The sequence below is a fragment of the Dipodomys merriami genome, unplaced genomic scaffold (assembly GCF_024711535.1).
Source record: "Dipodomys merriami isolate MVZ:Mamm:240054 unplaced genomic scaffold, mDipMer1.0.p SCAF_9, whole genome shotgun sequence".
NCBI classification, from domain to species: Eukaryota; Metazoa; Chordata; class Mammalia; order Rodentia; family Heteromyidae; genus Dipodomys; species Dipodomys merriami.
In genome coordinates, this window is record NW_027206512.1 from 34058471 (window position 1) to 34075198 (window position 16728).

General features: G+C 43.8%; 1 protein-coding gene and 1 pseudogene across 4 annotated transcripts; one reads left to right on the top strand and one right to left on the bottom strand.

The window, feature by feature from the left end:
• Positions 1-9255: 9255 nt before the first annotated feature.
• Positions 9256-10056, top strand: LOC138820652 (rRNA-processing protein UTP23 homolog pseudogene; annotated as a pseudogene). The gene has a single exon (XR_011369940.1). The product of XR_011369940.1 is annotated as an rRNA-processing protein UTP23 homolog pseudogene (transcript).
• A 996-nt stretch (positions 10057-11052) lies between these two features.
• On the bottom strand, positions 11053-16510 carry Spink2 (serine peptidase inhibitor Kazal type 2). Of its 3 annotated transcripts, none has more exons than XM_070012331.1 (5): positions 16310-16510; positions 14452-14595; positions 14190-14239; positions 13470-13579; positions 11053-11286 (listed from the first exon to the last, which is right to left on the bottom strand). In XM_070012331.1, the coding sequence occupies exons 2-4, from the start codon at positions 14548-14550 to the stop codon at positions 13477-13479; spliced, it is 252 nt and encodes an 83-aa protein (XP_069868432.1). In that variant the 5' UTR covers positions 14551-14595; positions 16310-16510; the 3' UTR covers positions 11053-11286; positions 13470-13476. The 3 variants fall into 3 exon arrangements, with proteins under 3 accessions (XP_069868432.1, XP_069868433.1, XP_069868431.1); XM_070012332.1 differs by lacking the exon at positions 16310-16510 and adding an exon at positions 15987-16080; XM_070012330.1 differs by lacking the exon at positions 14452-14595 and having other exon boundaries at positions 16310-16506.
• Between the last annotated feature and the right edge of the window lie 218 nt (positions 16511-16728).

Consider the following 16728-nt stretch of genomic DNA (forward strand, 5'->3'; position numbering starts at 1 on the left):
AGCACAGAAGGACAGTGCCCAATCCCAGAGTTCAAGCCCCACAACCGACCAAAAAAAAAAAATCAAATTTACTTACAATGAAAATTAAGTGCTGTTTCCTGATCATCAAGAATATCTTACAATGTCCCAAAAGAAATGTACTCATCATCTGACCCATGACGCTGTAATTCCTCTGTACATCACCTTCAAATAACAATTTAAAAAAAAAAAAAGAATACATCTTAGAATTTGCTCAGTGTACAATAATTCTTTGTTCACATGATGGTCTCTCATTGGACCATCAGCTTCTCATGGGGACCACCATGTCTTTTCATGGCTGATTCCTCAGCACTGACAGTGGGCTCTGACATACAGAGAGCCGTGTTGGATGTTCATGGACTCAGCCCCTGATACCTCTCTAGGCAGGACCATCCAGTCTGCCAAGCACCTCAGGTGTGGGGTGATTATATATGGTTACAGTCCATCTACCAGATCTTCCGATGTGTTTTGGACAGAAGAGAAGTAATGGGAGTAGTGAGAAGGCAGTCTGTGGAAAAGTCCAGGTTAGAAGATCCCAGAGAACTCTGCTGAGGGCTAAGCAATCAGTATAGGATTAAACCCAAAAGAAATGAGGCATTTTTTTTTCCATGAAGCCTGTGGACATGCCTAGTTTTAGTGAAGGTAGATATGACCTTTGCCTCTAAAACATGATATAAGACCCAACTACAAGCTGTCCATCTGCCCCCCACGTGCTACTGGGGTCATATTTGATAGTCTGCTGTCCATCCATGCTCTCACATTTTAATTCCTTGCTAAATGGAAATACATTTGGGGAAAGAAATACTTGGAGTTGCTATTCCCCTTTTATCATCCCTTTGAATGCCAAAAAAAAAGAAAAAAAAAAACCTTCAGAAGCTTTTTTTGTGTTTTAAGTAAGAAATATATAGATGGTAGCCAGGCACCAGTTACTGAGAAGGCTGAGATCTGAGGATCTCAGTTCAAAGCCAGCCCAGACAGGAAAAGCCATGAGATAGATTCTTATCTATGATTAACCACCAAAAAGCTAGAAGTGGAGCTGTGGCTCAGTGGTAGAGGGCTAACTTTGAGCAAATAGCTCATGGACAGCACCCAGGCCCTAAGTTGAAACCCCAGTACTGAAAAAAGAAGTAGATGGGGGAGGGGGGGGCTGGGAAGGTGGCTCAGTAGTAGAGCGCTTGCCTTGCATGCATGAGGCCCTGGGTTCAATTCCTCAGCACCACATAAGCAAAAAAGAAAAAAAAACGGAAGTGGCGCTGTGGCTCAAGTGGTAGAGCGCTAGCCTTGAGCTGAAGAGTTGAGGGACAGTGCCCAGGCCCAGAGTTCAGACCCCATGACCGGACCTCCCCCCCCCCCCCGCCCCAAAAAAAGAAGTAGATGGTACAGGGAGGGAGACTGGTAAGGGGACTTCTGAAGTGAAGAAATAGAGTGGAGGGCCTGGGATGCAGGCTCATGGACTTTACTGTTCTCTCAGGGCCTCCTGTGTCTATACAAGGCAAGATGTGAATCTGGATGTGGGAGGAATTTGAGAAAGATCAGAGGTGCTTTCCCCCCCACCCCCACCCCATGCCTCCTTCACATTAGTCACTGGTGCTGTGGGAATTGTCCTGGCCTGCTTGCCAGCAGCCTTCTGTCTCCAGGGAAGGAAGATAGCTGGGATGGACTGCAGCAGAAGCAAACCCTAGGGCATGCACCAGCTTGCCAAATCACGTCCTACTCTTGTGATACAGAGAAACTGTGTAATTAGGAGACCATAATGCATAGAAGTTGGCTTCAAGAATTAGATGCATAAACTCGATTGCCAGGAGCAATGAGATAAGACAGATTTGCCGGAGCCAACCCGATTGCGTGAAAGCAAGTAACTTGGAGGCTTGAGTTTTCCGATGAGAAGACACTGCTGAACTGTTAATTACTGTGCAGGAACTCTCTCTGTGTCTCTGTCTCTGTCTCTCTCTCTCCCCTCCCTCCTCCTTCCTCCCCAACGGCTCTGCAAAACTTCTACAGGCAGGATCCAAGTGTGTTCTGGAATTTTCTGTAAAGATGGTTGAGCAGCCCATTGTTCTCATATAATCAGTGTCTTATCAAGCAAGGGGAAGAGAATCTCAGGAAAGTCCATGAGACTCTTATCTCTAATAAACCACAGAAAAATGGAAGTGGTGGTGTGGCTCCAAGTAGTAGAGCTCTAGCTTTGAGCTGAAGAGCTCAGGGACAGCGCCCAGGCCAGAGTTCAAGCCCCACAGCCAAAAAAAAAAAAGAAAAGAAAAAAAGAATATAGGCACAGTTATCCCTTTCTTAATGATAAGGATTTGCTCCAAGCAATACATTGCAGTTCAAGCACCATAGAGTGTGCTTATGTCAATCGAAACGCCACATCCAGCACATAAGGGGCCCCCACCCCAGTCTCAAACGGCAGGACTGGTGCCCAACCTTATTTTCCCATAAATGATTACCTGTGCCTCATAAAGTTCAAATAGGTGGTCCCTGAACAAGTTTCACTATTGCTTACAATGATAGAAAGGTGTAGAAGGCCATTTATGGTAATTATATGTTATCGTAATGGTGTTTGTTTGCTCAGCAGCAGTTATAAGAAGGAAGAGTAGAAACAGCTAGCTTTTTCCCTCACCCAGTCCTGGAGGGCAGCTAGATGGTAAGCTATCATGCACCTTCCTGAAGCCAAGGCCAGCTCCTCTCTCAGACCTTCCTCAGAGCACTTCTTGCTGTGTACAAAATACACAGCTTTGTGCATGGTATATTCATAAGATACAATGTACCTGATAACTACTGCTCTGCTCTTCATCAATGTGAACTCTCCTGGGGTCTTTATCAGTTAGGAGCAATTATTCATACCTTTATAGTTGAGTAAACTGAGGCCCAAAGTAGTCCAGCAACTAGTAAGAAGTGTGTTGGAATTTGAAACCAAACTCCCTGGCTCCAGAATGGGTTTTAATCAGTAAATCATCCCCTCTTGTTTTGTTTTGTTTTTTGTTGTTTTTTTCTTCTTGTGCCAGTCATGAGGTTTAAACTCAGGGCCTGGGCACTGTCCCTGCGCTTCTTTTGCTCAAGGCTAGCACTCTGCCAGTTGAACCATAGCTCCACTTCTGGCTTTTTTTTTTTTAAATGAGTTTTTTATTGTGAGAATCCTGTACAGAGGAGGGGTTACAATTACATGAGCAAGGTAATGAGTACATTTCTTATCAAGCATTGTTGCCTCCTCCTTTGTTTTTCGCCTACTATCCCTTCCCTCTCATCTCCACAACTACATTTCCCCCCCCCCCCTCCACTTCTGACTTTTTTGGTTGTTAACTGTAGATATGAATCTCAACCAGGCTGGCTTTGAACCTCAGCAATCAGATCTCAATCTCCTGAGCATTTAGGATTACAGGCATGAGCCTCCAGCACCCTGCATAGTTTTTAATATCCACAATACCTCTCTGACATAGAGGTAGATGCTCAATCAATAAATTAGTCTATTTGTACAATAATTGGATTTCAGGGAATCCATTGGAAGCTCTGATTTAAAATATTCTGTTAAGTCAGGCACCGATGGCTCATATCTATCATCTTAAATTCTCAGCAGGCTGAGATCCCAGGATTGTGATACAAAGCCAGCTTGGGCAGGAAAGTCCCAATTAACCACCCAAAAGTCAGAAGTAGAGCTCTGGCTCTAGTGATAGAGCACCAGCCGTGTGTGAAAAAAACTAAGGAATTGTCCAGTTTAAGCCTTAGTACTAGAAAAAAAATGTTAATTTAAAATTAAATAAAAACTCTATTATTGAGCCCACTCAAAATCTACTGAGTCAGAAACAGCATTTGCCTTAATGGGACCTGAGTGAAACACTAGTTGCAACAATAGCTGAATTATTAAACTCAAATGTGTGTGTGTGTGTGTTTGAACTCAGAGTTTGAGCTCTTGCTCTGCTTTATTGTGCCACACTCTCACATAAGCTACATCCCTACTTCACAAAGGTCATATGGGCCAACTTGTAGGGAGGGAACAAATTCTGGGTAATTCTTAATTTTGTCATGCCCCCAGCTCCACTTTTTGCTGATTATTTTAGAGGTGGATAATCTCTCCAGACTTTTTTGATCTGGCTGGCTCTGAACTTTAGTCCTCCAGATCTCAGCCTCCCGGGTAGCTAGGATTTCAGGCATGAGACACCAGCACCTGACTCCGTGTTTTGTTGTTTTCTTGTTGTGACAGGGTCTACATCACCTAGTCTCAAATTTTGGCCTCGAACTCGAGATTCTCCTGCAGCCATGTTTAAGTGTCAAGCTTTATTGAGGAAGCTTTTTCATATTAGTATTAGCCACTATGGTAGCATTCTTATTGTCAAAGATCGAGATAATTAAAGTAGGAGTCAAAAGTCAAACTGTTCAAATGACACATAAAAGTGCCTTACAAAGAGAAAACTAAGACCACTCAGCCAAAGAAATTTTGAGTGCTGTTATTATACAATATCTGAAGCGATGCCTGGGGCATTATATTTCAGGATGAAAGACCATGGACTGAAGGATGGGTAGGGACAAATGAAATTTTATCCTAGGTTAAGAGATGGCTCAGGCCACAAGCACTTGGCGGGAAGGGAGCCACTGCCCCCTGGCGACTGCCCTGTCAATTATTCCAAGAGGGGACCTGTATTAGGCCACCAACCTCGTGAAGATGATTATTAATGGTGGGTTATTTCTGGCTCTTAGATTTGTTAGATTAATAAAATTTCCCTCATCTCATGACTATTTTTTTTGCCAGTCCTGGGGCTTGAACTCAGGGCCTGAACACTGTCCCTGAGCTGCTTTTGCTCAAGGCTAGCATTTTCCCACTTGAGCCACAGTGCCACTTCCAGCTTTTTCTGTTTATGTGGTGCTGAGGAATCGAACCCAGGGCTTCATGCATGCTAGGCAAGCACTCTACCGCCAAGCCACATTGCCAGCTCTCGTGACTTTTTAAATTACAATCTTTCTTCTTTTCCTTTTACCCCAACTTTTTAAAAGTTTTTATGATCATTAATAATACATTAGCCTGGAAAAAAATTGGAGCACATTTATTAAATCTCATTAATGTTATATTTCTTCCCCAAACCTGTTTTTACTTGGAAATGGAAAAATGTCACAAGAACTATGTGATCCAATTTTATCATGTCATATAAGCATGGTTGTCTTTACAATAAGAAGATCAACTGCTAAAATACTATCAAGCAATTTTGCATTTTTCCCTTAAAAATATACAACATAGCCACGTTCTGGTGGCTCATGCCTGTACTACTACCTAACTACTCAGGGGGCTGAGATCTAAGGATCATGGTTCCAAGCCAGCCCAGGCAGAAAAGGCTGAGAGACTCTTATCTCCAATAAACTATTCAGAAAAGGCCAGAATTTGTGCCAGGGCTCAAGTGGTAGAGCCTTGGTCTTGAGCACAAAAACACTCAGGGACAGTGCTTAGACCCTGAGCTCAAGCCTCAGAACTGGCCAACAACTATATTAACTATAACTATATACATAGTTGAACTTGTGATTTTCCTGCCTCAGCCTCTTGAGTGCTAGGATTATAGGTATACATGCCATACCTGGCTGGGGATGCACAGTTTTCCTGATTGTTCATTTGTATATTAAACATTTGTGATGTGGATTGTAGGATGAGCCATGGGAATACAATGGTGATTGAAACAGCCCACAACTTCCAGGACCATTCCTCTATATTCTCCAAAGAGGATAGATAGACAGACAGACAGACAGACAGACAGACAGACAGACAGACAGACAGACAGACAGATAGATAGATAGATAGATAGATAGATAGATAGATAGATAGATAGATAGATAGACATATATATGTATATATATATATATATACACTCACACACACACATAAATATACATATAATAGAGGGTAGTATTTTAGCCACATGTGGTGGTGCATACCTGTAATTCCAGTTTTTAGGAGGGTGAGCCAAGAGGTTCATGAATTTGAGGCCAGCTGAAAGTATATAGTGAGACCTTGTCAAGAAAAAAGTGATTTCTTTATAATGATGGATGCTCCCATACAGCAAAATATAGGCTCCTTTCCTTTGAAGCTCATGATCTAGGAGACTTCACCCTCAGCATCTGCTGGTGTATGTACCTGGTGACTGGTGATTTATATCTAAGCATGCTGCCTGTTTTGTTGCCTGAAGTTCAGACTCCTGTACAAAATGTCCTTACCTTCCTAAACCTGGCCAGAGTACAGAAGTCAGTAGAACAGAATTGATTTCAGCTCAACCCTCCACAAATGCTGACTGCCACAAGTGTGGCCCCACAACAAAAATGGATTCTAACCTTGTAGAATTGATGGTTGATAGCAAGTGTCAGATTCTTGGTCTTCAAAAATGAGAATTGCTCTGTTCTTCAGAGAATACAAAGGAATGGTCCTGGAAGTTCTGCTTGGATATGGGCTATGTTTCAATCACCATTGTATTCCCATGGCTCATCCTATAGTCCATATCACAAATGTTTAATACACAAATGATCAGGAAAACTGTGCATCAGCTAGTTGTGGCATACACACCTGTAATCCCAGCACTCAGGAGGCTGAGGCAGGAAGATCACAAGTTCAACAATAGCATAAACTAGGGAAAGCCTTATCTCAAACAACAACAAAACGTGTCTCCTTTAGCAAAGACGTAAACAAAAAGAAATCAGTTATTAAGTAGTTATAGTATTAAGTAGATGTGAGATTATGAGTATATTGCATCTTAATTTGAACCCTTCCATTTTTTTCCCCCATTCTTCTCCAAGTTAGTTTTTGTTTTTGTTCAAGACCAGGACTGAAACTTGCTGACACTTGCATTTGTGCATTGGCTGGTGCTCTACTACCTGAGCCATGCCTCTAGTCCCCCAACTCAGTTTTTAAGTTTTCCCCTGGTACTGTCCAAGAGCATCCAGGCAGAGTAACAAAGAGAGAAAATAAAATTTAATGGCCAAGCCATTGTTTCCCCTGGTGATATGTGGTATCTTGTGGCATGTTGAGGTATCTTGCATGCTCTCTGAGAAGGCATAGGGTTAGTGGTTTTCTTGTCGTTATTTTATGAGTCTCCATGGGCTATTTTTCCCATGTCTTCATTTGACAAATGTGTACTGCACCAGACCCTGTCCAAAGCCCTGAAGACACCATGATCAGCAGATGGATGAGATCTCTGTACAGAGAACTTTCTTCTAGAACTATTGGACTACAGACCTCTAAAGGTAAATCACCCCATGGTTCTTTCATGACAATACTTCTAAAAGGAAAGATGATAGGTTATAAGCCAGGCACTATGGCTCCCACCTGTAATCTAGCTACTCAAGAGACCATGATCTGAGGATTGAGGTTCAAAGACAGCCTGGGATATGAGATTTGTGTCTCCAGTTAACTACCAAAAAGCCAGAGGTAGAGTTGTGGCTTAACTGGTAGTGCGACAGCCTTTAGTGATAAAGCTAGCAGACATTGCCCAGGCCCTGAGTACCTGCACCAAAACATTAAAAAATGATGAGTACAAATCTAAGTTGCAGTATATCTGATGATTGGTGATTTATATCTAAGCATGCTGCCTGTTTTGTTGCCTGAAGTTCAGACTCCTGTGCAAAATGTCCTTACCTTCCTAAACCTGGCCACAGAGTACAGAAGCCAGTAGAACAGAATTGATTTCAGCTCAACCCTCCACAAATGTTGACTGCCACAAGTGTGGCCCCACAACAAAAATGGATTCTAACCTTGCAGAATTGATGGTTGGGTGCTTTTGCTCTTATCAACTAGTAGTGGTGCAGCAAAGAGATGGATGCTCATTTCCTGGAGAGCAAGTGGATGTGTATATTACTATCAGGAAGAAAGCTGGCAATCTTCCAGTGTTCTAACTCTGCCCATGATGTACTTCTATAGAATGCTTACACAAATAAAAAGGATGGGTGTGCTGAGATGACACTGCAGCATTATTTAATGAATACAAAATGATCAGCATTAGTATAGGATACTATGCCATTCTTTTAAAAAATTAAGAATTGCCAGGCGCCGGTGGTTCACGCCTGTAATCCTAGCTACTCAGGAAGCTGAGATCTGAGGATCATGGTTCAAAGCCAGCCTGGGCAGAAAAGTCCATGAGACTCTTATCTCCAATAAACCACTAGAAAACCAGAAGTGGTGCTGTGGCTCAAGTGGTAGAGTGCTTGCCTTGAGCTGAAGAGCTCAGAGACAGCGCACAGGCCCAGAGTTCAAGTCCCATGACTGACCAAAAAAAAAAAAAAACCATAAATAGTAACTTCTTGCTCCATTGCCTCTGAGGACAGAGAATTTGGAGATGAAGGCTTCCAGGTTTGGGGTTTTGTTTTGTTTGTACAGGTACTGAAGATTAAACTTAATAACTTGCACTCTTAGCATTTTTACACAAGGATGGTGCTCTATGGCTTGAACCTCATCTCCACTTGCAGCTTCTTGCAGGTGAATTAGAAGTGTAAGAGTTTCTCGGACTTTTCTGCTCAGCTGGCTTTGACCAATAATGCTTGGCTCTCATTCTCACAAGTAGCTAGGGTTACAGGCATGAACATCAGTTTTAGAAGTATGCTATAACCTTAGACAACTCTGTTTTTGCCTTTGTGAACCTGTTATGTCTTCTCTCAGAGGAGTTCTTAGAAAAATCCTGGAGCATTATATAATGGTAACCCCTACGTACATTACCTTTCTTATATAGATTTTAAAAATGATTTTTAAAAATTTATTTATTTTTGTCAGTCGTGGTACTTGAACTATGGGCCTGGGTGCTGTCCCTCAACGCTTCAGCTCAAGGTGAGTGCTCTACCACTTGAGCCACACTGCCACTTCCGGTTTTCTGGTGGTTAATTGGAGATAAGAGTCCCATGGACTTTCCTGCCTGGGCTGGCTTTGAACTGCAATCCTCAGATCTCAGCCTCCTGAGGAGCTAGGATTACAGGGATGAGCCACCTGCACCAAGCAAAGGAAAATTTTTTGAAAAGAAAAAAAAGCAGGTGGCCAGGTGCCATTGGCTCATGCCTATAATCTTAGCTACTGAGGAGGCTGAGATCTGAGGATCACAGTTCAAAGCCAGCCTGGGCAGAAAATCCGTGAGACTCTGATCTCCAACAAACCACTAGAAAACTGGAAGTGGCGCTGTGACTCAAGAGGTAGAGCGCTCGCCTTGAGCTGAAGAGCGCAGGGACAGCGCCTAGACCCAGAATGCAAGCTCCAAGACTGACAAAAAAAGAAAAAAGAAAAGAAGCATGTGCTACAGGCCTATAATACTTGCAGCAGGTAGCGTCGGTCCAGATGAGTTGGCTGTGAAGATCACCAGGCAGAAACACGCCAAGAAGCATCTTGGCTTCTTTCGCAACAATTTTGGAGTCCATGAGCTGGATGGCACTTTCTGTCAGGCGGTGCTGAGGGGCTGTGTCCAGCTGTGGGAGCAGATGTGGGAGCAGATGCCCCGCTACCTTATGGGGAAGACGCAGCTGTGTACCACCAGATGTGTGTTGAAGGAGTTAGAAGCATTGGGAAAGGACTTATATGGGGCAAAACTCATTGCACAGAAATGCCAGGTTCGAAATTGTCCCCATTTCAAGAACTCAGTGACTGGATCAGAATGTCTGCTTTCCATGGTGGAGGAAGGGAATCCTCACCATTATTTTGTAGCAACCCAGGATCAGAATTTATCTGTGAAGGTAAAGAAGCAGCCTGGAGTGCCTCTCATGTTTATTATTCAGAATACTATAGTATTGGACAAACCTTCTCCCAAAACAATTGCCTTTGTAAAATCTGTCCAGTCAGGTCAGCTTGTCTCCATGCATGATAAACAAAATATCAAGCAGCTCAAAGAGGAGCAAGGTTTAGTGAAAAATCCTGAACAGAGAAGAAGAAAAAAGCTCAGGAAAATAAGTGGCCCCAATCCTCTTAGCTGTTTGAAGAAAAAGAAAAAGGTCCTGGACTCAAAATCACCTGCTTCTGACAAAAGGAAAAGGAAAATGATCGGCAACAGATCTACCTCAAAAGTACTTTCTGAGAAGCAGAATGCAGAAGGACAATGAGTGGTTTAGATACATTTAAGACATTCAGATGTGAAAATGAATTTACTTTTGGGACTGCAGAGAAGTATTTATGATGAAAGGCTATAAAGTTATTTTATAAACAATTATATGCTTTTGGTTAAAATTACTTCTAAAATAAAAATCATTTGCTTTAGATGTGAAAAAAAATACTTGCAGCAGGAGGCTGAGATATGAGGATCATAGCTAGAAGCCAGCCCAGGTAGGAAAGTCCATGAGAGTCTTATCTCCTTTTAACCATCAAAAAATTGGAAGTAGAACTATGGCTCAAGTAGTAGAGCACCAGCCTTGGGCAAAAATGCTAAGGAACTGTTCCAAGCCCTGCATTCAAACCGCAGTAATGGAGAAAAAGCAAGCAGAAACTAGTGCTGGAGTTGTGCTTCTGTGTAGAGTTCTTATCATAGCACTACTCTAGTTCCTTTACCTAGTGGCTTATCATTGAGACCTCTGGCTAGTTCAGTTCTTAAGAGTTCCTCTCTAAATTCGTTTTTGAGTAACTTCCTTATTGAAGGCAGCTAGATCACATAAAAATTGCATTACATGAATTTATTTTCTTTCCTCCTGTTGAAGTATACAATGTCCATTTAATTTTGAGGCTCCGTGGAAAATTCTAAAATGGCATGGAGGTCAATTCTGCTCCCTTATATGGGAATGGCATTTTCAACAGAAAACAACTACAACTGGATTTAATTTTGGTTTGTGTGTATGTGTGTCAGTATTGGGATCTTGAACTCAGTGCCTGGGCATTGTCCCTTACCTTTTTTGTTCAAGGATGGTGTTCTACCACTTGAGCCTCAGTTCCACTTCTGGCTCTTAGTAGTTCACTGGAGATGGGAGTCTCATGGACTTTCCTTCCTGAGCTGGCTTCTACCTGCAATCTGCAAATCTCGGCCTCCTGAATAGCTAGGATTCTAGGCAGTGCCTAGCTTAATTTGGGTTTTATTCTAAGTAAATAAAGCAATGAGCTAAAGGGCAGAAGCCAAAAAGCAGGACTGGTTTTAATTATCCATCACTACACCTGTCTGTCTTTCATACCTCCTCCCAGAAAAGGTGGGTTAACAATCTTATACGAAGAAATATAGAAAAAAAAAAGTTAATGCAGGGAATAGATCTGTGGGGTATGGGAAAAGATGGTCTCTCCACCCTGTCTTCTGAAACTGCCTCAGTCAGCACGGTTCATTGCGGATGATTTTAATATCATGACCATCCTCCCTATGAATTGAACAAGCAGAAAAATGATATTACCTACCAGACAGAAACCGTCTCATTATCTGCATTAGATTACTTCCAGGCTACAGTTACTTAATCTTGTATTTAAGAAATATCTAACCAGGTGCTGGTGGCTCATGCTTATAATCCTAGTTACTCAGGAGGCTGAGGTCTGAGGATTGCTATTCAAAGCCAGCCCCAGGAAGAAAGTCTGTGAGATTCTTATCTCCAATGAACTATTTGGAAAAAGCCAGAAGTGGTGCTGTGGCTCAAGTGGTAGAGCACTAGCCTTGAGTACAAAGAGGCTCAGGGACAGCGCCCAGGCCCTGAGTTCAAGCCCCAAGACTGGCAAAAAAGAAAAGTGAAAGGAAAAAAAGAAATATCTAAGAACACCACCAATATCTAAGAATATCTAAATATCTGAAGAATATCACTGCCCCACTGTATCATGTTTTTCCTAATCCTAAGGAACCAGGCCTAGTCTCCTAAGAAGCTCAAAGAGAAGATTTGAGTGAGAGAATGGACCTTGCAATGCCAAGCAGCATACCTGTTCAGGTATGCTATATGAACAGCACAGTAGCACACAGTACTGAGCACCCTATTGTGTGCACTTTAATAAGTGCTGGTTCCTCATTGCTGTTATCATAGAACTATAACTCCACTTCTGGGTTTTGGGTGATTAAAGAAAGAATCTCGGGACTGGAAAGGTGGCTCAGTGGTAGAGTGCTTGCCTTGCAAGAATCTCATGAACTTTTCGGCCCAGGATGGTTTTTGAACCAAGACCTTCAGACCTCAGCCTCCTAAGTAGTTAGGATTACAGGCATGAGCCTGTAATAATGCCCAGTTTCCACATCCTCTTAACTTAAAAGAAAATGAAACAACCCACAGAATTTAACTCTCCAATATTGTTTTTTGTTCATTGGTTGGTTGGTTGGTTGGTCATGGAGCCTGAGCTCTGGGCCTGGGCACTGTCCCTGAGCTCTTCAGCTCAAGGCTAGCACTCTACCACTTGAGCCACAGCACTACTTCTGCCTTTTTCTGCTAATGTGATGCTGAGGAATCAAACCCAAGGCCTCATGCATGCAAGGCAAGCATTCTACCCTGAGCCACTGTCCCAGCCCCTCCAATGTGGTTTTAATTTGTGTGAGTGTACGTGACCTACTGCTGTGGATTGAACCCCAGGCCTCAAGCATGCTGCCAAGACAAATGTTCTACCACTGTGCTACACTTCCCCAACCTCTATTCTCTCTTTCTTCTCCCTCTTTTCCTCTTCCTCTTCTTTCTTTTCTTATCTCCCTAATTCTCTTTCTCTCTTATACTGATATAGTATCTTATTACATTACCCAGACTAGCTCAAACTCAGTGTGTAGCTCAGGCTGGCTTCAAACTAAGATCCTTCTCCCTCAGCCTTCAGAGTGCTGTACTGGGATTACATGAATGTGCCACCAGCTTTCAATACGCTCTTAACAACTTTTGGCTTTTGGCAGCCCTAGGATTTGAACTCAACTCTTTGTGCTTACTAGGAAGTTTCTCTACCACTTGAACCATTCCTCAACTTTAAATATGTTCTCAATGGAAGAAAATTGTGCTTTCATAGATAGCAAGTTGCCTTGATTACGTGGTCTACAGTTGGTGAATCACACATTTCACTATCTTGGACCTGGAAAACGCATCGTCTTAAATGTCAGTCTGAAGACTGAGAAAGAACTACTTGTGTGACATGTGAATCTAATATACGAGAAGAGTCCCCTTTTTTGGAAAGTGACTCTTTCCAAGAAAGAAAAGAAGAAAACTGTGGCTCAAGTGACAGAACACTTGGCTAGTGAGCAAGAAGTCTCATGTCCAAATCCCAAGGCCACCAAAAATACAAAAAAGTGCAAAGAAACAAAACTTAGTCTGTAGCTTTAAAATAATGTTACACAGCTGGGTGCTGGTGACTCATACCTGTAATCCTAGCTATTCGGGTGGCTAAGATCTGAAGATCTCAGTTAAAAGTCAGCTTGGGCAGACAAATCTAAAAGACTCTAATTTCCAATTAGAAAAGCCATAAGTGGAGGTGTGACTCAAGTGCTAGAGCACCAGCTTTGAACAAAAAAAAAAGCCAAGTGAAAGCATGAGGTCCTGAATTCAAGCCCCATTACTGCCACAGATAAATACCTAGATAGATAGATAAAAAATCATGTTACCAGATTTTCAAGCACAGAGTACATTCATTGGCATAAGTGGCCATGTCACTTCCACAGACTGGGTTAAGGTCCCTGGGGCATCCTGGCAGCCTATACTGAGCACAATTTGGCTAGAAAAGAGAAAAGGATAATGTGATTAAAGGGTGACCTGAAGATTGGCACCAGTGGCTCATGTTGCAATCCTAGCTACTCAGGAGGCTGAGACCTGAGAATGATCATTCAAAGCCAACCTGGGCAGCAAAGTCTATGGGACTCTTATCTCTAATTAATCACCAAAAAGCCAAAAGTGAAGCTGTGTCTCAAGTGGTAGAACATTAGCCTTGAGTAAAAAAACTAAGTGACAGTGCCCAGGCCCTGAGATGAAGCCAGTACCAGCACACACCCGAGGGGAAAAAAAGGGCGGGGTGGGGAGAAAGAGAGAGAGAGAGAGAGACCCTCTTCCCGTCTCTAGTTTGAATTGTAATTTCTGAAGGGTGAAATATGTAATAAGTGCTCAATAAATACTAGTGGATTTCAAAGAAAATCAGAACACTAAAAAAAATCTGCTGGGAGTAAAGATGTGAGGTATGGTTCAAATGATAGAGTTAGGACCTGAGTTCAAGCCCCAGTACACACACACACACACACACACACACACACACACACACACACACACACACACACACACACACACACTAAGGTGACAAGTCAGTAGAACAATACAAGTGGTTTCTGACTTACCGTTCTATATACTGGAGAAGGTTGAGAAGGATATACGGGCTGCATAAAAGCTGCATAAAGAAAACAGACATTTCAAAGCATGTATTAAAGTGAATTGTTGTTAAGGTTTTAGAAAATGAGGCATCTAGTCTGTCTATATCTTCTTTCCCTCTGATGCCTAGCATCTTTGAACTTCATTCTATGCCATCTAAAAAATAAACATAACAGGAACAGATACCTAAATATGCTCCCAACTGTAGTTTCGGCCCCAGAATGAACTCACTTTATCCACTAGCATACTTTCACTCATGCAAGTTTTCTTTTCCTTCTCACTGAACTGTTTTCTCCAATCCAATTTCCTTGGGAGGGAATCCAAGAACATCTTTAGAGCTCCAGGCAAGGCCTCCACATTCCTCTGCTTATCTTTCTATGAGAATGAAGGAACATTCAGGACAGCAAGAAACTAAACCACAAAGACTACTGCCAGCACATCCAGATTATACCAAAGGCCACCATCCAGCCCCAAGTCATGCCTCAGCGTGTACACCCAGGAGCCCAGGCTGCTGGGCTGTGTGTGTGTGTCTGTGTGTGTGTCTGTGTGTGTGTCTGTGTGTCTGTATGTGTTCCGGTCCTGGGGCTTGAATTATTTTTGTGTGTATGCTGGTCCTGGGTGCTGTCCCCAAGTTTTTTTGTTTGTTTATTTTTGCTTAAGACTAGTTCTGTATCATTTGAACCACAGCTCCACTTCTGGCTTTTTGGTAGTTTATTGGAGATAAGAGTCTCATGGACTTTTCTTCTGCTGTTGACCTGCTCAAATCTCAGCCTCCTGAGTAGCTAGGATTACAGGTGTGAGCCTCTGGTGCCCAACTATGGGCTTTCTTTGTGTGTGTATATGTGTGAGTGTGTGTGTGTGTGTGTGTGCATGCACGCGCTGGTACTGTACATAAAAGTCTGATCTTCCAGGTCTCAGCCTCCTAAGTAATTACAATTATAGATGTAAGCCACCAGCATCTGGATGTGCTTTCCTTTAATAGCCAATTCTCATTAGGTGGCTCATGCCTATAAACCTAGCTGTCCTATCAGGCTGAGACCTGAAGGGTCACAGTTCAAAGCCAGTCTGAGCAGAAAAATCTTTGAGGCTGTCTCCAATTAACCAGAAAAATGCTGGACCAGAACTGTGACATAGATAGTCATGGACCATCCATAAGCAAGGAAGATGAGCAAGAGTACCAGGCTGTGATTTCAAGCCTTAATACACACACACACACACACACACACACACACACACACACACACACACTAGTTCTCCCCATGACTATTTCCTGAAGCAAGTATACCAAGTATACCCTCATTTTGCCTGGCACAACTAGTGAACCTTAATTTGTTTTTCATGACTTGTGGATTGGCACTGAGATCACGTGACCAATTTTTCAGTATCATAATTTTTCAGAATCATAAAGACACCCCATTTCTTTTCCCCTGGCACTTCTAAACAGGCGCTTGAAAGAACATTTGGTTTACTTTGGGGTTTGGTTGAAGGATTCAGAAGCCAAGTTACAAAGATTAAGTGTGTAATTCGTATGGGTTTCTAGTAAGTCTTTTCCTCTGCAGATCAATAGTAAACGCAAAGCTTAACACTAGGGATTAGAGGTGTGGCTCCAATGACAGAGGTCCCCTACTGCGGGGACGAAGGAGCCAAGTGTCCTAAGTTCAAGCTCCAGTACCAACACAAAACGAAAAACAAAAACTTAACACCAGCTGTTACACTCAAGTGCATTTTAAGGCGGGTGTCAAGGTGGCTGTGAAGTCCTTTCTCACAGGATTCCTAGCTCCCAGTGCCAGCACCTCCTCGACGCCCTCCGGCCTGGCACCGGATCCCTTGCATTAAGGAAGCCAGAGCAAGCAGCACGATGCCCCCAGAAGGAGCTGGCACGGAACCCCAAGCAAGTCGCTAGCTCTTTCTCTGCCCTCCCTCCCAGTTCTGGCTGCTGACCCCTATGGGGGAACCGCCAGTAACGGGCGTTCGGTACAGTCGCCGGAGCCGCCCAGAGCTCGGCTACCCCACGCAGCCGATGTGTGGCGAGTCCCTCAGGGGGCTCCTTGGCGGGGTGCCCATCTCCAGGCCCACTAACGCGCATTACCGGCCAAATCCCCAGCCAGCATCAACAGCATCAGGCGCAGCACCGCCCCCGCCATCCTGATTGCCCCGCCGCCCCTTGGACCGCTTCCTCGCGCGCGGGGACGCCACAGCTCGGCACCCAGGGGACGGGACGGGCGCGCGGGGGTCGGGACTGCATCGCGCCCAGAGGACCCAGACGGGCGAGGTGAGACGCGACGGCACCGCACCCGGGGAGGGGCGGGGGGGGGGGACGGGACCAGCGCGCAGGAGAGAGGGGGGAGGGGATCGGGACCTCCCGGCACCCTGGGGACGGACTGGCGCGCGGGGACGCGAAGGCACCGTGCGGGGCGGAGGGGGTGGGGGAGGAGACAAGACAAGCGCGCGGGGGTCGGGACGGTACCATCACGCCAAGAGAGGAACGCGCGGCGCGGGTGGTGGGCT

Coding starts and splice junctions, on each gene's coding strand:
- Spink2 (XM_070012330.1), bottom strand. CDS start 16,364: ATGGCGGGGGCGGTGCTGCGCCTGATGCTGTTGATGCTGGCTGGGGAT. Junction 14,240..16,309: donor GCTGGCTGGGGATTTGGCCG/GTAATGCGCGTT, acceptor TTCTTTATGCAG/CTTTTATGCAGCCCGTATAT. Junction 11,287..13,469: donor ACTCTGTGCTTGAAAATCTG/GTAACATGATTT, acceptor TTCAATTCATAG/GGAGGATGGTCATGATATTA.